The 21,656-nt window shown below is 52.3% G+C and overlaps 2 protein-coding genes across 4 annotated transcripts; both read left to right on the forward strand.

Moving 5' to 3' along the window:
• Window positions 1-1,138: 1,138 nt before the first annotated feature.
• Window positions 1,139-4,636, forward strand: PSMG3 (proteasome assembly chaperone 3). Of its 2 annotated transcripts, none has more exons than XM_086759920.1 (3): window positions 1,139-1,218; window positions 1,838-2,055; window positions 4,089-4,636. In XM_086759920.1, the coding sequence occupies exons 2-3, from the start codon at window positions 1,840-1,842 to the stop codon at window positions 4,239-4,241; spliced, it is 369 nt and encodes a 122-aa protein (XP_086616046.1). In that variant the 5' UTR covers window positions 1,139-1,218; window positions 1,838-1,839; the 3' UTR covers window positions 4,242-4,636. The 2 variants fall into 2 exon arrangements, with proteins under 2 accessions (XP_086616046.1, XP_086616045.1); XM_086759919.1 differs by lacking the exon at window positions 1,139-1,218 and adding an exon at window positions 1,315-1,379.
• Window positions 4,637-8,109: 3,473 nt separating this feature from the next.
• On the forward strand, window positions 8,110-15,664 carry TMEM184A (transmembrane protein 184A). 2 transcript variants are annotated; one of them, XM_086759806.1, is made up of 9 exons: window positions 8,110-8,196; window positions 9,683-9,907; window positions 10,606-10,771; window positions 11,679-11,769; window positions 11,861-11,936; window positions 12,549-12,640; window positions 13,043-13,212; window positions 13,318-13,515; window positions 13,950-15,664. In XM_086759806.1, the coding sequence occupies exons 2-9, from the start codon at window positions 9,683-9,685 to the stop codon at window positions 14,198-14,200; spliced, it is 1,269 nt and encodes a 422-aa protein (XP_086615932.1). In that variant the 5' UTR covers window positions 8,110-8,196; the 3' UTR covers window positions 14,201-15,664. The 2 variants fall into 2 exon arrangements, with proteins under 2 accessions (XP_086615932.1, XP_086615931.1); XM_086759805.1 differs by having other exon boundaries at window positions 8,121-8,292.
• Window positions 15,665-21,656: the final 5,992 nt, after the last annotated feature.

Consider the following 21,656-nt stretch of genomic DNA (forward strand, 5'->3'; position numbering starts at 1 on the left):
GCTAGGATGGCAGGAAGAATCCAATCTTCTGTGTTTCCTGAAGTAAAATTATTCTCTGGAGAAGGCAGAGTAGAAATAAACTTTATGAGTCAGGAGGCTTTACTGACAAGAGCTGCTATTATCTCCGTCGAACAGGCAAACCCTCGAGTGATTCTGGTAAGCAAGAAAGAGGAATGTTGGTTTTTCACAGTGCTGGAAAACAGACTGTTTGCCAGATTGGACGGAGTGCCAAAAAGGTATCAAGCCTCTCCATTTGAATTAACCACAAGAATAACCTGCTGCATTAAAAGCTTTTCCGTGGACCTCTGCTGCTCTCTAACGGTGCCTTAAAGGATTCTCAGCCCAAAGTTTACATGCTCTTGCTGCAACTGTAGTCAAATTTTCTTAAAACTTTTAATGCAAACAAAAAAAAATTCATGAGGTCCTTAAGAGATGTTACCTGCAGAGATAACCCACAGCTCAGGTAGCTCTTGCTGCAGCCACAGCCAGGACATTTTGTGTGTGGTGGGAATGACAGCAGAGGAGAGCCAACACGTGGAAATGACCATATTTTTAGATGCAGCAATTGCGGAAGTCTTGGAAGGCTGCAAACCTGTGAGAAATCCCAGTTTTCAGAGATTTTTATAACTTAGTATACAAAATCATTATTCATGACTATTTTAAAGAAATTAGCACTGAATTAACTGTGTGAAATTAACAGAAACTAACATTTGCACAGGCTGCTCATGGGACATAAACATTTCTTTTGGACTCTTCATACAGATGTCTTTATCTCCCATTACCGCACCACCGGGCAGCTGCCATCACTCCCTCGAGCCCCGTGCTTCGCTCACGGAGCAGCTGGACCATCCACAGAGTGTTTTGGAACAAAACATGCTGCTGGCCATCCCACCTGCAGCGAGGTGCGAGGCCAGGCGGCCTGCCTGTGCCGGGGATGGCAAGGCTGCTCCAATGGCCCCAAACCAGCCTGATTTTGAGGGGAAAGCATGCTTGGGGTGTGGCCCAACAACACCCAGCAGGTGGGAAGAAATGGTGGGGTTCTTGCCTGTGACATATCCCCCTCACCCCTTCACGATGGGAGCCAGCGTAAAACGGGCAGAAACCGGCCGAGGAGGCCGGGCTGGGCCGGGGGAAGGGGCTCAGTCCCGGGACCGAGGCCGGCGAGGGGCTGGACATGGCGCCTGCCGGGGCGCGAGCGCGGCGGGCGGGAGGGCGCGGGTAATGGCGGCGCGGAGGGGAGGGGTAGAGAGGACCGGGCCGCGGCCGCCCTGCGCCATCTCCCCGCGCCGCGGGCCGACGGAGGGAGGGGAAATGCGCCGCTTCCGCCGCGGCGGGGCGGGCTCGGGCGGAGAGCGGCGGCGCGGCGGGGCCCGGCGCGGGTAGGGGCGGCGGGGCCCGGCGCGGGGGCTGTGTTCTGCCTCTGGAAGCGCCGAGGCCTGCGGGGTCCGGGGGGAAAGCGGGGTTGGGAGTCGCCCCTTCGGTGCCAGCGACAGGGAGGCGGCCAGGGAGGGCAGGGCGCGGCGGGTCGGGAGCGGCCTGCTCCATAGGTGCAATCAGTGTTAAACCATGATTAGCGCGAAACCCTATTAAATGGCAGCTCCTTCGTGCCGGGGGGAGTGCAGGCCCTTGCTGCGGGGCAGTTAAATTTCCCTTCCCAGTCGGGGATGTGGGGTGTTCACCCTTGTTCCTGCAGACACACACCTTCCGATGCTTTTGTGCTCTGAAATCAACTTGGGTATTTCAAATGAAGGATTCAGGCTTTTTATAGCCCATGGTCCCTGTTTTTAATCTGATGTTATTTTATTGTTATTGTTGTTTTATTGGTCTTTTTCCACAGCGATGGAAGCGAGTCCCATCGTGACGTCCAAGCAGCGAGAGGAGGTGGTACACGGGGTGCCGACGGAGGTGGTGTGCACGGCGTTCTCCAACTCCGTCCTCGTGGTGGTCACACAGTACGGCAAGATGGGGACAATTGTCTACGTGGACCCCAACACAATCGGTGACAACGTGGGCAGGCCCTCACTCACCACAAAGGTGCTGCTGGGCAAGGATGAGGTGAGAGCACATGTACAGCGCACAGGCAGCAAGGATAAGGGGGAAATGTAGTAGGTTGGGCTGTGCAAGTTGCCGGGGAGTTGATGAATCACAGCAGTTAAGCGGTGTTTGCACAGCGGTAAGATTAATTTCACAATCTCTTCAGAGGGAAAAGGGGTTCATCATAAAAGTATGCACACTCATCTACTCTGTGACATAACAAAAGTTTAACTAACTGTGAGTGGTTTGGGGAACCTGTTATTTTGTGTCCTGCAGGATATGGGTTGCTTTGCCGTGTTTATGGAAGGTTTGATGAAGCTCCTGTTGGTTTAAGGCTTGCAAGATCAAACATGCAGCCTTTGATAACCTTTTTTGGGTTTCTGTTCCAATGAGTTTGTTTTCTTTTTCAAGTCCCTTTTCTCATCCCCACCCTCCCCCAATCTATGCCAGCCCCATAATGGACTTTAGCTGCCCTCTCCCAGGTGTGCCTGCCAGCACCTTCCCTTTGATAAAGTTTAATTTGTTTTGCTTCAACAAAATGAGATTTTATCGACCATTTAACAAAGCTGGAGAGAAAACAGAAGAAAATGTATTTCACAAAATGTCAACTAGTCAGGCATTAAAACAGAGTTACAGAGCTACGAGATTATGAGGCTTTCCATCAGGGTTGGAGCTGTCAAATATTACTCGCTAACCTTAACTAGAAAAACTCCAGCAACACAAGTTCCTGATTTTTTCTGCAGCTCCCCCTTATGGAGTTCTCATTCTTCTTGTTCTCTTTTCCTGGTGTGATATCTGCTAATTCTGACCACCTCCACCCCCAAGCTGGATTTATGTTTTATTTGGAAATGGGAAGTGCCCTTGTTTACTTTGTTACATAGTATTTTTAAATCATTTTACCAACTTAATCTACCTAAACTTTAAGAAAAGGCTTTCACTAGTTTGCTGCCTTCCTGCTCGTCACCGTTAACATCCCTGTTTGGGATGGTGCACACTTTCAAACCACACTGGTAGCTAAAATGAAGCAAACTCATCATTCTGATAAATACATAACTGTGGGTGTAAATAAAACGTCCACAAACAAGCTGAGTGGTTCAAAGCTGCACCAGGGGAGGTTTAGATTAGGAAGCATTTCTTTACTGAGAGGGTGGTCAAACACTGGAACAGGCTTCCTAGAGAGGTGGTTGATGCCCCAGGCCTGTGAGTGTTTAAGAGGTATTTGGACCATGCCCTCAATAACATGCTTTAACTTGGTCAGCCCTGAACTGGTCAGGCAGTTGGACTAGATGACCGCTGTAGGTCCCTTCCAACTGAAATAGTCTATGCTATTCTAGTCTAGTCTATTCTTGTTAAAGAAACCTCATTAAGAAGATTATATCCCATTTCTTCCCTCCTTCAGCCTCACTATGCGCTTCTAGTTCTTGTTACTCTATTCAAACTGAAAAACATGTCTTTTACACACAATATGTGAAAACTGTATATAACACCACTTTAGGGTCTGTAGGAATTGCAAAAATAATAGGTTTTTTTCCAGAGCTTGTCAGCAGAACATGCCAACAAGTTTTTAAAAGAAAATTGTACTTGGAGACTTCTTCAGAAATCTGACTAACATGGAAAAAGGCATTTTTATCCATGGCGTTTCATATAATTTGATATTTGGTGACGTAATTTGGGTGGGAGGATTGATAGAAGGAAAGATTCTCCATGCTGACTTTCCAGGTTTTCCATACTGTTGCAAAACTTGAGTGCAGCTCCAGTTAAGTTGTTTCAGGGTGGTTTGGGTGGCTGTCACTCATGGGTCCAAACTCTTCCTTTTGAAGCTGTTTGAGAAAGCGCTTTCTAAAATTCCCTGTACCGTGGCCTGGCTTTGCTGACCGGCCAAACTGCGGGTCTGTTCCCAGTCACGTTGGAACCACTCAGCAAACTGCACACTCAGTCCAGTATCGACGGGTTCTCAACACACTCCTGTCAGTGCAGGACTCTTCCTCTCCTAACTCGTGTGGGAGGGCTGTCCCAGCTGTAAGACTCTGTATGTGTGTACCTTTGCTTTTCAGCCCCTTGTCCATGTTTGTGCCAAAAACCTGGTGGCGTTCGTCTCTCAGGAAGCTGGGAACAAACCGGTTCTTCTCGCTATGGCTTTAAAGGACAAGACCGTGGAAGGAATACAAGCTCTACGGGAAGTGATCCGAAGTTGCCAAGTGTGGTGAAGTTGTGCCATCTGGATTCAAGGAAATGATCTTGAGTCCATGACTCATCACTGCTTATTTAAAAGGACAAGAAATGAAAATGATGGAATGTCTTTGTGCTGGTTTTGGACATAATGAGGAATTTCATGAATTTTTCTCTACTGTGTAGAACATTTGTGGGTTTTGTTACTGTGACAGGTTTGCAGTCCATATAGTCAGTGATGAGACGAGAACAATTGTCTCAACATACAAGAGAAGTATTATTTTTATCACTTTGGGTGGGATGTGTGCTTGGGAAATGGCACGGCTCTGCGTTTGTGTCCTGAGGAGCAGTAGATGCCAAGCTCTGTAGCTACGCTGTACCGCAAAGGGGCAACACCCAGTGCAGAGTGAATAAAAGAAACATTGACAAATCTAATTTTACCTGTTTTCCTTTTAGCTCTGTGAAAATCACTTCTATTGAAATACAAGCCTCAGTAACAAATCAACAGCAATTGCATAATAGGAAAGATTTTCTTGCCTGTTTTTAAGGAAATGAGTCCTATATGACTGCTTTTGTCCTTATGTCAGTCCCTTTCCTGATGTGTTCTGAATCCATTTTCCACTTTCACTCCGATTTTAAAGAGAAGCAGATAATAATGCTCTGCAAATTTCATGAAAGCTGATGTCAAGGTGGAAGACAGGAACCCAAATTGGTGATGAGAAAAAGAGAAAATAACAGCTGCTTATGGATTGCAGGATTCCAGCACATTGGAGAGGCAGCACATACCTTGGACCACCTGCAGCAAGCTGTCCTTGCCTAAAGCAGCTGTTGTAGGAGACACGGGGACAGAAGGGTTTGGGGCAGATGCACAGAGCTGTTTCTCTTGAGTCTGTTGAAAAAAAAAATGTTTGATGAAGCCTCGTGAGTTGATGCAATGCTTAATAGCCAAACTTTCACAGTTTGCTTGGAAAGCACATTTGTTTTTACCTCTTCTTGTAACAAGTAACACCAAGTAGTAAATTTTTAAATGAGCTGTTACACGCTTTTGTCACTTATGAACTTGACAGAGCAGACAGCGGCCAGGTCTTACATTTAGATTCTGGGCAGGGACAGCCTGTGCTGTGTTAAGACCTGTTGGTATCGGCAGAATGAGCACAGAGCCTGTGCCTGCCCCACATAGATCCAGTCGCTGGGCCATTTCTGTTGCTAAAAAAAATCCCCTAAGAGTAGAAAAGCAGAAAATGCATTTCGAAAGGGCTCTTTTCTCTGAAGTAAGGGTTATTTACAGTATTTAAGAGATAGAGAAATGAAACTTTTTTTTTTAAAGTACATTCAAACACTGCAGGCTTGCAGCTGCCCTTGACAAGAAATTTCATCTAAAAATAATTTTCCAAACTGTGCTTCCAAGAAGCAAAGATTTGCATCTGTCAGAACTCCAAATTTTTCCTCTTTTACACTTTTTTTTTTTTTTTTTGTCTAGGAGGGCTGAGAGCACCATGTGGAATTTGTTAATGTCGATCCTGGTTTGCTAGTAGGGATTCTTTCCTGACACAAAATTCAATGTATCGTCTCCCAAATCCTGGTGCTCTTAAAGAGTCCATACCTCCAGCAACTTGTGGAAACCAGAAATTAATTAGCAGATTTAATGTAAATCAGATCTTCCACCATAGTGATATGGTGGCATACCAACCCTATGCCCTGAAGGCCTGGGTGTTGCTACCTCAGAGCCAACCACAAATTAGCCACCTTAATTTCCTGGCTGCGTGCCACCAGGTCTGCACAGGGTGGTGGGTAAGGAAGGGACATGGAGCTCTCTCCCATTTGATGCTCGGAGCCAGAACAGAATTATCTCGTCTTTCCAGGGGCGATAAATTAGACCACGAGCAATTGATCCTTCGACTTTGCTCCTCTCTGCTCTGCAGTGAACCAGGGGGAAGGCCTGCCCTAAAAAATACTTGCAAGTCTGCCAGTACCACCGGCTGCCTGCCCTTTAGTCATCGCTATCCTCCAGATAAGGATTAATTCCCACTTGCAAGCAAACCTGCCTTTGCCACCCAGCCAGAGCTCTCATCCACGGCTGCAGGCCCTGTGCCAGGCTGCGGGCAGAGGACTCGGGCTGCACCGTGGCTTTCCACCCGTGTTTGCTTTCCAGGCGTGGGTGCTGCGCGTGGTGGACTGGAAAGGTAAGTTGGGTAGGTTTTCTGCAGGAAGCCAAGCCCGACCTGTTGCTCCGGCTCCCGCGGGGTGCAACGAGGGCGAGCGGGGCGCTGGCAGGGCCTGCTGCCAGCCGGCTGGGAGGGTGCCCGGAGGAGGAGTCTCCCACGGGTGCAGGTGGAGGAGGGCGCAGGGGATGCGGAGGCAGGTGCGCGGCAGCCAGACCAGCTCCCGGAGGAGCCCCGCAGGGTGAGTGGGGGACCGGGGGGGGGTGCACAGTGGCTGGGGTTATGCCTCCACAGAGCAGAGGTTGCCCCAGCCATGTGTCCTGAGCAACCGAGGAAGCTGCTGCGAGGGCAGAGCCTGCTGCAAGAGCCCTGAGCGTGCCCCATCAGCTCCTCCGGACGGGCTTTAGGGAGGGCTCGGTTCTGCCCTGCCTTAATTTATAGCCATGTGCCACAGGTCCTTCCTCCTGGGTGGCGTGGGGGTGGTACAGAGAGGGTGATCAGATAAATAACCCCTGCTTTATCTGAAAGCAATCAGGAGGAAAGGCGTGTCTCCTGCGCTGCTCGGGCTGAGCCTGGATGCTCCCCTCCCTGGGTGGGGGTCGGGGATTTCTCCCCCTTTACTAGGGTGCACAGCCAGCCCGCGGAGGCACGGGTTGGGGGCTGCAGGGGCTCGCCTTTCCTTTCTGACCACCCCAGCCCCGTGAGGGCTGCTGCCAAGGTGAGGATTTGGCCCCAGGTACTCTGGGACACTGGAAGGGATGTGAGCTGAGAGTCCGGGCTCTGGCAGCCTGCGGCAAGAGGGGAATCCCTGGCAAAGCGAAAAGCCCCGTTTGCAGGTGGCATGAACACGGGTGCCACTGCCCAGTTTATTTTCTGCTCAGTACTCACCTAGCATCTCCAATATCCCATGGAGTGAGCGTAACAGGTACACACATGTGTGTGGCGGGTATCTACAAGGTGTATAAAAACAACCAGACTGGATGTGGCACCGGCATGGTCCCATCGAGGAGCTGATATTATTCTCTGCAGCTAATATTATTCTCTGTGTCTTCTCGCCGCCTTTGTTTTGGAAGCAAGCAGCCCTCTAGCTGCATTGAATGGCCCGGCTACCTTGCACAGCCCGGATCTAATTACCTGTGGAGCTGGGAGCCCTGACTCTGAGTGGCACCGCGGCTTTTGTTTTTAATGACTTGCTCCACCGCCTTCAGAGTGTGACAATGTAGGGGAGCCTGCCAGGACCGGCTGCTGGTGCCACTGTGCTCACACCGCCATGGCGGCAGCCGGGCCGGGAAAGCTAACAGGAGTCAGGATGTCTTCGGCCAAGCATCCGTGGAACGGTGCCAGATCAAAACCAGAATAAACGGGTCTGGCGACATCAAAACCAGAATAAACGGGTCTGGCGACGAGCACAGGTCTCCGCTGTGTCCTGGGAAGTGAGCTGGATTGCATCCTTCCCTATAGCGATGCTTGGGTGGAGGGAAAGCGTGGCCAAATCCAGCGATACGGCCCCAACCCGCAGCAGGGCAGCCTCCAGAAAGAGCGAGGAGCGGCGTGAAATGGTGCACAGCTGGGCTCTCGCCTCCCTCCCCGCTCCACAAGCTATCTCTGGCCTCCTGTTAATGTTTACACGGCAGGTCCGGCGGCGTCGCGGTCTGTCCAAAGACCAGATCCCTCCCTGGCTCTCCCCGGGATCCTGCTTCCTGCTGGCCGGGGCAGGGCTGCGGGACGATCGCAGGGAGGAAAAACCCAGCTCCCCATTGCCTCCGTAACACTATCGGCCACGCTCTCCCTCCAGCCATCTCCGGCTCCGCTTCCCCGCTCGCGGGCGCAGGTACGGCGGGGCGAGCTCCTGGGACCTCGCCAGCACGACGCCGCCCCGGGCATCTCCGCTTACAGGCGGCTCCTGCCAGGCGGAGGAGGGTTAAAGGTATTTTTAGGGCTGTTGATCTGACACCAGCTGAGTTTCCTCTCCTGTGAGGTTGGGGTTCGGGGAGAGGGCAGGAGAGGAAGCCACAGGGCAAGCTCCTGCTTTCGTTTGTTTTCTGTGTTTAATTGGACCGAGGTCATTCCCTACCACTCTTATCTATGGCAGGTATTTTCTTGCTTCTCACCAGCTCATGCTTACAGTTTTACCCTGAGGCAATAGTTACCCAGCAGCTAAAAATCTTTGTTTATCAACAATGCACTGAGAAGCATCTATACTGTTAGAGCTCTCCTCGCAGGTTGTTGTGGGTTTATTTTTGTTTTGTTTTGTTTTGTTTTTAAACTGCTATTGTTACACTTGGGGAAAAAGCAGCTTTCCATAGATTAGCAGAAAGAAAGGGCAAACATGATGGTTTATGCATCTGTTGGCCTTGAGATAGGAAGCTGCCCTATAAATAAGAGCGCATTATTAGGTTGGTACTTGCGATCTGTAGCTGCAGGGTACACGGTGCCAGTATGCCCCAGCCACCCTCTGCACTGGGAACGCTTGGTGCCTTTGGGGCCGCCGGCTTCAAGGGGAACAGACCTGCTGGGGGGATGCCAGAGCACTTCAGCATCCCCAAAGAGCAGCAGCTCTGCCTGCGGCATGGCAGCCTTCCTCCCGTGTGCTTAATTCGGGTGCGCTGGTTGCCCTTCAGGTCTCGGGATTGGCGTTGCCAGCACACGGAGACCCCCGCAATCCCAAAACGGCTGAGGCTTGCCAAACACCCTGGATGATGCCAAACCTCTGGCTTCTTGGGCAGCCCTGAGGTTTGCTCCCAGCAGGCCATGCACGAGGAAAGGAGCCAAATTCTAGGGGGGACCACAGGGATGCCAGTGTTCTCTGGGGTCCCAAGGAGGACATTGGTGTCCTGATGGCTCATGGGTAAGGAGCTCATTATTGTCATGGGTGAGGGATGGGTTTAACTCTTAATTCTCTGGTTCCTGATGGAAAAGTATCCTGAGCCACAAGTGCGAGCTCACAGGGGCACAAGTACAGGCAGGTCTTTCCCTTTCAAGTGGGACAGTGACCTCTGAGAAAACAAGAAGGAGCAAGGCTGGGAAGGAGAAGTGTGTCTTTTGGGGACACAAGGATCGCATACACCTCCTCAGAGAAAAGAGGGTCTTCTCTTGAAGGGCATTTGCATTTCCCCACTGGGAGAAGCAGACCCAACCACGGTGAATAGGCCAGTTTGGGTTAGGGCCATCCTGGAGAAACCTTGGGGAGGAGATAAACCTCACAGGAGGTTTGTCCACACTCTGTGGGATGGGAGATCTGCTGGGACCTTCCTCTTCCCCAGCTTACCTCTGTCCTGCCTTCCTGCACCACTCCCCTTGCCTCTCCCTCCCTGCAGATGAGTAATGCCACGCGTGCCTTGCCCTCTCCTGCGGCGCCTGCCACCCCGGGCCCCAGCACAGCAGCCAGGCTGGCCTCTGCCCCGCCATCCCCGGCCCTTGTCCTGCTCACGGCTGCCCACAACGACTCTGAAGATGACCGGCAGCTTTTCCTGACGACGACAGCAGCACAAGTCATCTCCGGCATCTTCGTGTGGTCAGCACTCATCGTCACCTTCCACCAGGTACGGGATGGAGCGGAGACGGAGCCCGGTGCTCGGACTGACGCAAGGGCAAACCTATTGATTGCCCCCAAGTTCATTGCAAATCACCCAGCTCCAGATAAGTATTTCCTCCTGTTGCTGCCCAGAGGGGATATCTCCACCATCGGGAGCCTGGTGCTGGCAGCTCGGCAGGGTGGACTTTGCCCCCACGCTCCCCAGAGCCGGAGCCAGGAGAGGCTGCAGGGCATCGCCACTGCCTGGAGACAACACCCAGTGGGATTTCTCTTCTGGCACCCCGAGATCTGTGCCTTTGGGGTGTGTGCCGCTAGCTGCCTCAAAACGTACTGCCAGTGGGCACGGTTTTGGGTGCTGTGGGGATCTGTGCTGCTGAAGGCAGCTCTGGGGCAAGTTGTTGCCTCCGAGTGCTGGGACAGGGCTGCACGGGGCTTGACATGGAGGAGGGCACGCTCCTCGCACAGCCCTGGGGAAGGGACTCAATTTCCACGTGTTTTCATGGAAGGGATTGCCCCAGGGACCAGGATGGAGCCTGTCTCATGTGTGTGTTCGCTGTGATGGATCTGTGGTGGAAAGGTGGAGGAAGGCTTCCGGGAGGAAGGCTAACATGGGATGAGCCTCCTGCAGCCCTGTGGGCTGGGGGTACCTCTGGTTCCCTTCCCAACCAGTGGTAGCCACAGCTCTGCATGCTGGACACTTTGTAGATCTACACACATCTGAGGAATTACACCGTCCCCAAGGAGCAGCGCTACATCATCCGCATCCTCTTCATCGTGCCCATCTACGCCTTCGACTCCTGGCTCAGCCTCCTGCTCCTCGGAAGCCACCAGTACTATGTCTACTTTGACTCAGTGCGTGACTGCTACGAAGGTGAGCGAAGCCTCTCCTTGGCAGGGAGGCCGATGGCCAAGCAGGGCTCTCATTTCCCTGACCTGTGTCTCTGGAGTGGCCTAGATTGCACAAAGTGGCGAATCTCCATCTCTTTCACTCCCTTCCCACTCTCCCTTCCTCTCTGTGGGGGTTTTCCCCTTATTCCTCCATTGGCAGCAAGGAGGGGATGCCCTGCAGGCAGACATGAGCTGGTGCCTTTCCACCGCCTGCCTGCAGGTTCAGAGGGTCCCCAGAGTCATACTCCTGGGGAAAGAGGTTTTCTGGCCGCATCTCTAATGCGGAAGGTAAACGTACCTAAGAAATTCAGAGTTGGGATGTTTTGAGGTGCAGGGGAAGCTCGTCAGGGTTGAGATTGAGGTTACTCTTCCACCTTGTTGCTCTTCCCCTGGGGACCAGAGGGGTATGGACATTGTGTATTACTTCAGATTTGGAGTATATGGAAAATAAGTGATGGGGATGTTAAACAAAACTGCTAAGGACCTTGCTGGCCACCAGCAGCTTTTGCTGCCCCTTGGCATTTCTGAGGTCCTTCCATACAGATGGTCTCTGGCCACTGCACTCCTGGGTGTGCATGGAAGCTGGCTCCACGGGCACTGCTGGGATGCCCCACTGCTGCCACGTGCACACAGGGGCTGTGAGTGCATGGAGGAGCTGGTGCGTCTGCAACAGACCCTGTGCACATGGTGTGGTCTGTCCGACTCTGCTTGGAAGTCAGATGGATTTGACCTGCTGCTCCTCTTGCTGGGCTCCCACCCACCAGCTTCCCAAATTCTGGTGTGGTGTCAGGGTAGATAAGACATCTGAGCAGAAAGGAATGTGAAATGTAACAACCCTCACCCTGGACCTCCGTCAGCCCTGCTGATCATGTCTGCCCTTGCCTTGCCAGCTTTCGTGATTTACAGCTTCCTGAGCCTGTGCTTTGAGTACCTCGGAGGTGAGAGCACCATCATGACAGAGATCCGAGGGAAGCCCATTGCGTAAGTCCCAGCATCCCATGAGTTCTTCTGCCCTCCACCCACTTTCCCCATCCAGCAGTCACAACGGCACCTCCTCGGCTTCTGCTTCCAGGTCCAGCTGCTTTTATGGGACCTGCTGCCTCCAGGGCATGTCCTACTCCATTGGGTTCCTGCGCTTCTGCAAGCAGGTGGGTACCCAACGGGATGCGTCAGCTCCGCTCCCCTCTGCCAGGGGCTCTCCGGGTGGCAGGTCCCTTCCCTGCTGCCCTGCTGAGAGGGCTCTGCTTTGCTGCTCTCTCAAGATGCTCTTTTTGGTTTTGTTTTTTTTTTTCCCCTCCGAGGGAGGCAGCTCACCCAGCTTGCAGGCACCTGGCCAGCAGCAGGGCGCCCGCTCGCTGTCCTTGCCTCTGACTCACTGCTGAGTCAGGGTCTCCTCCCACTGCAGAGCTGAGATTGCCATCTCTGTCCAGTCCCAGGTTAGCCTGGACGCCTCTCTAACTCTCCAGGGCTGTGCTGCGGGCCGAATCCTGGCACCGGTCTGCCCCCAAACCACCCAGTCCCCCACCGCAGAGTAGCCTTCAGGAGCTGCCTTTTGGGAGCTCTGCTCCCTCCCTTCTGCAGACCTTGAGCTGGTTCATATTTCACCCCGCAGCACTGGTCACTCCTGTGACGGAGAACTCTCTCCTCTGTGTCTCCGTCCTGGTTTGGCTCCCGTGGAGGGTCAGGGGTGGCAGGAGCTGCAGGGAGGGCGGTGGGACGTCCCTGCTGCCCGGGGTGCGCTGTGTCTCTCCCCTCTGCAGGCCACGCTGCAGTTCTGCATCGTGAAACCCCTCATGGCGATCGTCACCATCATCCTGCAGGCGTTTGGGAAGTACCACGATGGAGACTTCAAGTGAGGATGCTGGGTTGGGCTGGGGAGGGTGAAGGGGACAGGATGGGTCCCTGCTCTGTCCCAAGGGACAGGGTGTCCTGCCAGCCACCCCTGGGGAGCTGCTCCACAGAGTGGAGCACAGGGAGCCCAAAGAGCTAAGGAACAGAGACCCACTGCCCCCAAATAAGAAAGGAATGAAAACTCCTGTGAGCCATAACAAAAGAGGTCCCACCAACAGAGGAAAAGCTGAAAGTGGCCTCCTGTTCCTCCCCTTTTTCCCTGCCTCTCCTTCCCCTCCTGGGCTGTACTCTCCCCGTGACAAAAGCGTGCACTTCTCCCCCCCATTTCTTTGTTCCTTGCCTCCAGTTGCAGTCAGTTTGCTCCCCACAGCCCATGGCTGCAGGTTGCTCTCTCTCTCTGCAGTGTCCACAGTGGCTACCTCTACATCACCATCATCTACAACTTCTCCGTCAGCCTGGCACTTTATGCCCTCTTCCTCTTCTACTTTGCCACCATGGACCTGCTGCGCCCGTTTGAGCCGGTCCTCAAGTTCATCACCATCAAGGCAGTCATCTTCCTCTCCTTCTGGCAAGGTGGGTCCCACCACCACTCCCAAGTCCCAGCACTTCTCCTCCTATAGCCCCACCTGTCCCAGGGACACAGGACCAGAGGTGATGTCTCTCCCTTCCCTGGCACAGGGACGCTGCTTGCAATCCTGGAGAAATGTGGGGTGATCCCTGAAGTTCAGATCATCGATGGGAAGGAGGTGGGAGCTGGGACGGTGGCTGCTGGCTACCAGAACTTCATTATCTGCATTGAGATGCTCTTTGCTTCCATTGCCCTGCGCTACGCATTCACCTGCCAGGTGTACAGAGAAAAGAAAGAAAACTCAACAGGTAACTCTTACTCTCTTCTTCCTTCCTTCATTGGTGAAGAAGGAAAGAGGAGACTCCCTCCCCCTAGCATTAGCAAGGGGATGCTAAAAGCCACCAGAGTAGTTTCCTCCTGTGCTCCATGAGTTTCTTGTCCCTCTTCCCTCGTGATACCTATGAGCCACAGTGAGTGGATAGGAAAAGAGACCTTGGGGTGGATGGGCAGACTTAGGGGATTACGGTATTACAGCACATGCTGCTGGAGAGGTTCCTTCCTCTTCGAAACATGGAGCTGGGGTTGCCTCTCTTCTCCTTGGCACTTGCCACCGCAAGCTGATGTGGCCCACAGTGAAGCCCTGATCTTGAATTTCTATAGAAAAGTGTCACTCCAGTCTTGGAGCGCTTGGACTCCTTGCCTACCTGGTGTCCCATCACCCTCTTCTCTCCCTGTTTTTCAGCAAACCTTGCCCCAATGCAGAGCATCTCAAGTGGGCTGAAGGAGACCATAAGCCCCCAGGACATTGTGCAGGATGCAATCCACAACTTCTCGCCCGCGTACCAGCAGTACATCCAGCAGTCGATGCAGGAGGCAGAGCACAAAGTGCCAGGGGAGAACGGGCATGTGGCCTCCAAGGTGGAGGGACCGAGCGTCAGAAAGAGCAAAAACATCGAGAAGAGAGTGCTGATCCTGTCAGATGAGGAAGTGTAGGAAACATCAGAGGGGACAGGGACACTGGAGAGGTTTAAACCCATGCAAATGGGAGCTGTCTCAAGGCTGAGACAACCTGGTCTAATCGGAGTACCGAGAAGCCAGGAACTCTACCCAAAAAGCCAGTCTGTCGAAGGGAAGATGCAATAACCCAAGGAAAGGTTAAATCAAGTAGTGCCAGCTTCTGCTGCCCCATCTCTACTGGTGTTAGGGACTGGGCTGACTTTTCTCCTGTGACTCAGCACCCTGTGTGGCTGTCTGGGCTGTGCTGCCCCAGTGCCGGTGTCTCGATGCCAGCCCCGTGCCCACGCTGGGGGACGCCAGGCAGAGAGGGGAGCCAGGCTGCGGGACAGACCAGCCACCCTCGCCCTCCTCTTACCTCCAACCAGTGCTGAGGCCTGAGAGAATGCTTTTCTCAGCACAGTTCTGCTCTAGTTTCTCCCAGTTTGAGTAAAAAAAAATTATCTCGAAGGGCCCTGTGGAGTAAACCAGCCCAGGAAGGTGACTTCACTTCACCTCAAAACCCGGTAACAGCTGAAAGACGTCATTCCTTATTTTTACATCTTCTCTCCTCTCCTCCCAGAAAAGCCTACAGAGTTGTGCAGAAGACCTTTACTAGGGAGGAGGAGCAAGTCATCCTCTTCTCCCTCCAGATGGAGACGCAGCTGCCCAGTAACTCCCCTGGGAGCTGCAGTGAGGTCCCATTTGGGGCTAACGCGTGGTCTCGCAGCTGTGTTTCTGAGAGCGGCCGGTGACAGAAACGCTTGTTTATGTCTAAACCGACTTATCTCTGAATGGATCAGAAGTTAAAAGGGATTCCAGCTTCTTTATCAGAGTCTTTACTAGGGAACCAGACTGTGAGTGCTGGTGGTAGGAATGCGCTTACTGGGAACTGTCTGTTCCTCCTAACCCCTCGCTATTTACTGTCCCTGGGCTTTGCCCAACCTGTGGGAAGCCAGGCGGGAGCTGAGCCTAGCTGGGTGATGGTGGGAAGGATGGGGAGGCGCTGGGGGCTGCCACCACTTGGGGCAGGACCGCTGGCAGGGGAAGATAGGAAGATACTACACAGAGGGACTTTCCCCATATCAGTGGTGGAGAGCACACATCCTTCTGCTAAACTTCCTCTCTGGGTTGTTTGGGGTTTTTTTTTTTTCCCCCAATTTTTAGGCCAATTTCTATTTCCCTGTTAATCAGATGATCACTGGGAACTTACTTAGGCACTGGCTGGGCTGCTGTGTGGGGGTAGGAGCTGGGTAGTGAAAGGACAAGGGCAAGTCTACAGCCTCAGATTTACAGTCACGAGGCAAACCAACCGCTGGGAAGGCTTAGAGCCATTTTACACACAACTCCTAGCAGGGCTAGTTTTTTTTTTTTTTCCTCTGCTCTTAAGCTGCAAGATGTAAATCACAACATGAAATGATTTTATTTATGAATTTTTTTTCTAATAAACAGCAATTTCTACCATGGAATGAGCAACTGTTTTCACTTAGCTCAGCAAGCAAAGCCCACGATCTGCCTGTTCCTGCTCTAGTGCTGATGCTCTTAAGCTCAGCGTCCTCCCTGCCCCTCACTGCTGGCCCAGCAGAAATACCTGCACACACAGCATCCTGCACATTTTGGCATTCCCACGGGATTTGTGCTCATCTTTTTCACTCCACAAAGACAGTGTGTGTGTTCCCCACTTCCTCTCCTTGCACTGCACCTCTTCAACCCTCACCTAAGCGGTGGATGCAGCAGTTCAGAGCTGCTGGGTCCGCTTTAGCCAAGCTAAGCCTGACTCCACGCTTATTTATTATTACTGGAGGAATCTTACTGTGCTGGAAGCCTGGACTCCACAGCAGCAACCTATAGCTAAGCCAATCGCACATCCCTCTGCTCTGAAGCACCGCTGCTCGTACCCGCTCAGCCGGTGAGACCACTGACACTTTTCCTGCAAGGAGGTCCATAAACAAGACCCATATGCTCTGTGCATCCAGGCATCCATCCAGGCTCCTGCGCATTCTGGGAACAGCCCACAAAGTGCAGCCTTGATGCTCAGGGATGAGGCTGTTTAGCTTTGTAACGCAGCCAGCACCGAAGCAGGGACATCTCTCAGCTGGACATCTTGGTCTTCTCCATTCCTCTAGGAGAGAGCTGGCCACAGCTGCAGGAACAGTCTGCTCCGGCTCCCAAGGCGAGGACAGACTGCAAAGGTGACGATGGCACATCTGCCGGCATGCTTGCAGTCACTGAGACAAAGACTTGCACAAGAACACAGCAAGAAACATAGTTGTACCTCATTGCACAAATGATCAGCTCGGGTGCACGTTGGGCTGCATTCATGGCTCTTGCCAGCAGGTGCAATTCCCACTGCAGACAATGACATTTGCCTATTTATGTCGAGCCCTGATTGCTCTATTATATGTAAAACAGGTCTTTCTCGCAAGCAAAACAAGAGGGAGGGGGAAATAAAAAATCAGCTGTGACTCATCCAAGTCAGCAGCGTGGTACCAGGCTGAAGGAGCCGTGCTGGACTGGACACCAGCGGGGTGCAGGCAGCGCTCCCCGCTCCAGCAGGCAGGGGCTTGGCCTCCCGGCCGCCCGTTTTCCTGGAGAGGGGAGACAGGCGAGAGCTCACGGCTCAGGCTCGGCACTGTCACAGCCCTCAAACATTTACGCTGTCAAAACGCATCCGCGGAGAACAGAAATACCAACGGTGTCGTCGGCTGAGCGCATTCCCCAGCAGCCATGGTTCTGCGCTCCTCTGCTAACGCGTCTCCTCCATCTCTTCAACAAGGACGCTGGGAAAGCTGGCGGCAAGCACAGGGGTGACCTACAGAGGAGCCCGGCTGCGCCTGGAGCCAGGCCAGCAGGCAGCCTGGGAGGAACAGGCTTTTCTCCCCGCCAGCAGCAGGCTCCGGTGGTCAGCAGATTTGTTTTCCAGTTGTCGCCTGTCCTCAGGCTTTCCCCAAGGACAAGGCTGGGCGGCGGCTATCAGTTCTCCTGCTGCTTTTTGGGCTTGGGTCAGGCAGGTTTACAACCCACTCGAGTCGGGGATGCGTCCTCGTGGGGCACAGCGCACCATCGCGGTCGTGAGAGCCAGGGCTGACCATGCTTCCTACGAGCAGAGGGGAAGGGAGGTGGCTGCGACCGCCGCAGCACGGCCAGGGCTCTCGCCCAGGGTTGCTTTCCTCACCAGTACCCAGCCAAAGTCCCTGGGCTCAGCTGCTGGCAGGCAGCAGATTGCCAGACCTGGGTCAGAGAGCAGTCATGCTTCTGCAGCTCTGTTCACAGATTCTTCCCCCCTCAGTTCCAGGACATTCTCCTCCCCCAAGCATGGTGAAGATTGAGTTTTCTCTCGCTGCTGAACCTCCCCCGGCCCATCCCTGATGCCCTAACACTCCTCCATCCCTCTGACGGCCACGAGTGGCCCACCTCCCTCTTTTCTCCATCATCACCAGCTCCTCGCCACCATCTCTCTGAGCAGGCACTGAAGCAGATGATGGCGATTTTCTTGCTCAGCACGGCAAATGCAGTCACCCCCCCAGGCTTCACTCGCGTCCCTGCTCAGCCAAGCCTGCTCGGCCCCACCTCTGGCACCTAATGACCATCCATTACCTGCTGACACACAAAGCCTTTTCTCTCCACTTTGTCTGTATATAACCCTACCTCTAATTCCGACTTCGGCCAACGCATCCATCTGCCTCCAACCTATTGCCTCAGCCCAGCACAGCCCAAGCTTTTTCCTCCTTAAGAAAACCAATCACTTGGAAGAGAGGATTAAAGCAAACGTGGCCGCTGGAGCTCACTGGTACAAGGCACCACCTCCTTAAATCCCAAGCAGGGAAAACCAGAAAGATTAAATATTGAGGTAAGGGGTTAAAGCAGTTCATTCACAAGCAGTTGCGTAGGAAAGCGGTGAAGGGATATTTCACAACCCAAAGGAGGAGAAGGGAGCATCTCTCCCCGGCACCGCAACCTGTCGCACAGCACGGTGTCTCCAAGCCACGAGTGGCCTCGCGCAGCCAGCTCTCAGCACCACGACCATAAATACCCACTGACTGTACACGAGGGCACAGCCCGGGCTGGAAGAACGTGGTCTGAGCATGGGATCTACCAGACAAGCAGCTTGGACAAGAGCTATCCCTTGGGCATGTTCCAAATACACCAAGGGAACAGCACAGCATGGCTGGGAGATGGGCGAGCTGGCTGCACCGGGCCGGGTTGGATGCTTGCAAAAGCCCGAGCAGCCGTCAACGCTCGCCTCAGCCCAGCCTGCCTCCCAAAAAACACATCGCTCACCAGCCGACGGCCAGCGGCACGCTGCACCGGGGACAGAGAGGGGAAAAAACCCGAACAAAACACTCCACTGAAGATCAATTCAGGCTCCAAAACGCTGACCATAGACCAGGGCAAGTCTGAAACCAGAAAATGCTTTATTGGAAAGGTACAAAAAAACCAGTCACTGCAGCTAAATTTACAGCAATAAATTACGTTGTGGCTGTCAAGAGAAAAGTAATGGACACATACACAGGGCTATTCGCCTTACAAACAGGAATCCACATTGCTTGGTATATCAATAATTTATTTTATAATAAAAAAGCAGCACAAAAATAAATATTGAAATGAAATTACTGAGTAACCACAGAGGATAGAATGAGCTGGTGATAAAAAACAACTTAAAACAGAAGACTTCTATCATTAAAAAAATGAAAGCAAGTATCCACCATCTACGGAAACACCCCAGCAGACTGAAATACAGACGAAGGAAAACAAATCCACATTACAAAAGTTTTCTGTTTTTGTTTTGTTTCTTTTTTTTTTTTTAAATAAAAACAATCATGACAATGAAGTTTAAATGATTTGAGAGAGAGGAAAAAAAAAAAAAAGCCACCTTCTCCTCCTCCCCGGGTCGAAGCCGTCCCTTGGCCTGACCACTCCGCGCTCCCGTGGCATCGCACCCAGCCCTGCCACAGCTCGCCTCTGCACCAGCTCACCCGCCAGCGCCGCGTCCCCTCCCCGGAGCCGTGGTGTCACCCAGGTCTCTACGCTCGCGCTCTGCGGTCTCCTCTGGCAGACGGTAGAGTTGGGCAAGAGCAGAGAACGCTGACTTGTTCCCAGGGGATCTGGAGCTGCCCTGGAGGGAAAGGTTCCCCACTCCCAAGAGAGAGCACAGCAAACACTTCTACAAGAACAGAGATGTCCCCTCCCGGTCCCTGCCCAACGCTTTCGTCTTCTCCTGCCTCCCGCCCAGCCCATGCTTCCCGCGTCATACCACGGATGGGGAGCAACCAAAGAAAGGCCAGGCCCAGGGGAGGGGATTCCAGCGCTCAAATCCAGAGCCCCTGCTCCTCAGTGAGATGGGGGGGGACACACACAAATTAAGAGGGGCAGAGAAGGGAGCCCCGGCATCCAAACTACTGCAGCAAAGAGACAAGCGAGAAGTACGGCTGTGGGAGAGCGCTGCCAGAGCCACCTGGGCAACTCCGCAGGCAGCTGCCAGCTCCCAGCGCGGCGCTCGCCCTGGGTGTCAGGCTTGCAAGTGCAGGACGGAGAGAAAAAAAAAAAAAAAAAAAAAACCAAAACAAAAACAAAAAAAAACCCAACAGAAACAAACCAAACCCCAGAGGAATGCAATGCGACAACCCCAAGCTGGAGGGCCCTCCATGGTGGAGGGTGGAGGAGCTGGGTCTCCAACGCGGTCGACAGCTTTCGGGTCATTCCTCCCTCCATGTTACCTTGCAATTCTCATCCCTCTGTGGAAGTTTAGCCAGGACATTTCATTCCCCTCCAGGTCACCACCCAGGGAGCCCTGGACTGGCAATTTCTTTTAATAAAGATTTACAGTATCAAACTTGGAAAAAAAATTATTTTTTTTTTTTTTTTTACGAAAAATCTGTACGATAAAATGTATATAATTATATATTTATATATATATTTCTCTCTCTTTAAATATTTCCACGTGGTCCTTATGGATATCCAATATGGATTACCTACCATGGCTATGGTATCAACAGCTTTAACAACACCCAGGCCTCTTGTTCTTTATCGAGTGACCAGAGATTCAAGCGCCTACCGGCACCAAACTAGCAATCACCTAGACAAGCCTTTGGCACCCTTCCAAGAACTGGAAAAAAAGAAATACCGCAAGGGAAGTGCCACGTAAAGATATGTTTCTCAACTCATTCCAACAGCAAGAAGACCCCACAGAACAACGTTCGACCTCCGTCCCCCTCAGTGCGACTGGTCTGATTTCCCTGGTGAGGGGGTTAGGGGCAGCCAGAGGGTGTTCCTATCTAGCCAGGAATGTTATGGAGCTCTGGAGCTGTTTTAAAGACTGGAAGCATTTGGGCATTTTCAAGTCAACTGGCCTTTTTCATTAAAGTTTTCATTTAAAGCCCCAACAGTGCCAGGAGTCTCCATTTTGCCTGGTTTTGGAGGCACCTGTAAGGTCTGGGAAAGTTTCCAATGTTTGTGAGCTGGAGAACATGAGAGGACCAGGAAATGACAGTAACATCTTTCTCTTCCTCAGCTTCTGCTGTGGGAGTCAATAACTGGTACTGATACACAGGACATCGATCTGCCTGTTCGGAGATAGGGAGGGAGTGGAGGAGGAATGAGGTAACGCTAAGTGTCATCCAAACTCTACGTGTTGGAAAATCACTTGAAGGAAACTCCCTGCTCCCCTCCATAACACGTGGATCTGGCAGGGGTAACGAGCCTTCAGGAAGCGTTTCACTTACACTCTTTCTGGCTCAGTAAGGTCACGGATGTCGATGTTGAGGACTGAACGAGAACCAAGTCTGAGGTTTCTCTTTTCATTAACCTATTTCACAAAGGACCCTCCTGGGAAATCCAGAGACTCCAATGACAAGGTGAAAAAAAAGCAAGCTAACAACTTCTTCCAAAGACAAGTAGGGCTTCACTAAATTTCTACAAACTTACTGCCATTCAAGGCAAAACAAAGCCTCAAACAACAAATTATGCCAGGTGCTGGATGCCAGTTCACTGTCCCCTCCGCAACAACAGTGGCACATGATTATTTGCCACTTTGATTATTTGCAACAACGGTGGCACTCTTTCAGTCCAAAACACTCATGAATTCTCCGTGATCTTTCTTTTCTGTTCTGGAGCCCAAATCCTCTAAGCTCTTCTCCTCACCTTAAACTTCAGCAATCTCATTCTCTTCCCACCTGCGTGACAACAGGCATCGTCCATTTCACAAGCCTCTGACCTGCCCTGCAAAACTCACAGTCCCTTTTCTTTCCTACTTCAAAAAGAAAAAAAAAACAAACAACAACAAAACACACAAACACCAACACAGCTATTTTTTTGTTTTTACAGTGACCTGGAAACATTCGTCTTTTCAGCGCTGCTGCGCAACAGCAGAATCTCTCCTTCCAGCTTCCTACCTCCTGCCCATTGCCGAGCCAGAAATCCCTCTCCCAAACCACTACTCAGAGCCATACGAACGACT

The sequence above is a fragment of the Chlamydotis macqueenii genome, chromosome 15, assembly GCF_036417535.1.
Source record: "Chlamydotis macqueenii isolate bChlMac1 chromosome 15, bChlMac1.mat, whole genome shotgun sequence".
NCBI classification, from domain to species: Eukaryota; Metazoa; Chordata; class Aves; order Otidiformes; family Otididae; genus Chlamydotis; species Chlamydotis macqueenii.

Bases quoted from the DNA above. Each gene is read 5' to 3' on its own strand.
- PSMG3 (XM_086759920.1), top strand. From the start codon at position 1,840: ATGGAAGCGAGTCCCATCGTGACGTCCAAGCAGCGAGAGGAGGTGGTA. The intron at 2,056-4,088 runs GTGAGAGCACAT...TTTGCTTTTCAG, and splicing joins TGCTGCTGGGCAAGGATGAG to CCCCTTGTCCATGTTTGTGC.
- TMEM184A (XM_086759806.1), top strand. From the start codon at position 9,683: ATGAGTAATGCCACGCGTGCCTTGCCCTCTCCTGCGGCGCCTGCCACC. The intron at 11,937-12,548 runs GTGGGTACCCAA...TCCCCTCTGCAG, and splicing joins TCCTGCGCTTCTGCAAGCAG to GCCACGCTGCAGTTCTGCAT. The intron at 12,641-13,042 runs GTGAGGATGCTG...CTCTCTCTGCAG, and splicing joins TACCACGATGGAGACTTCAA to TGTCCACAGTGGCTACCTCT.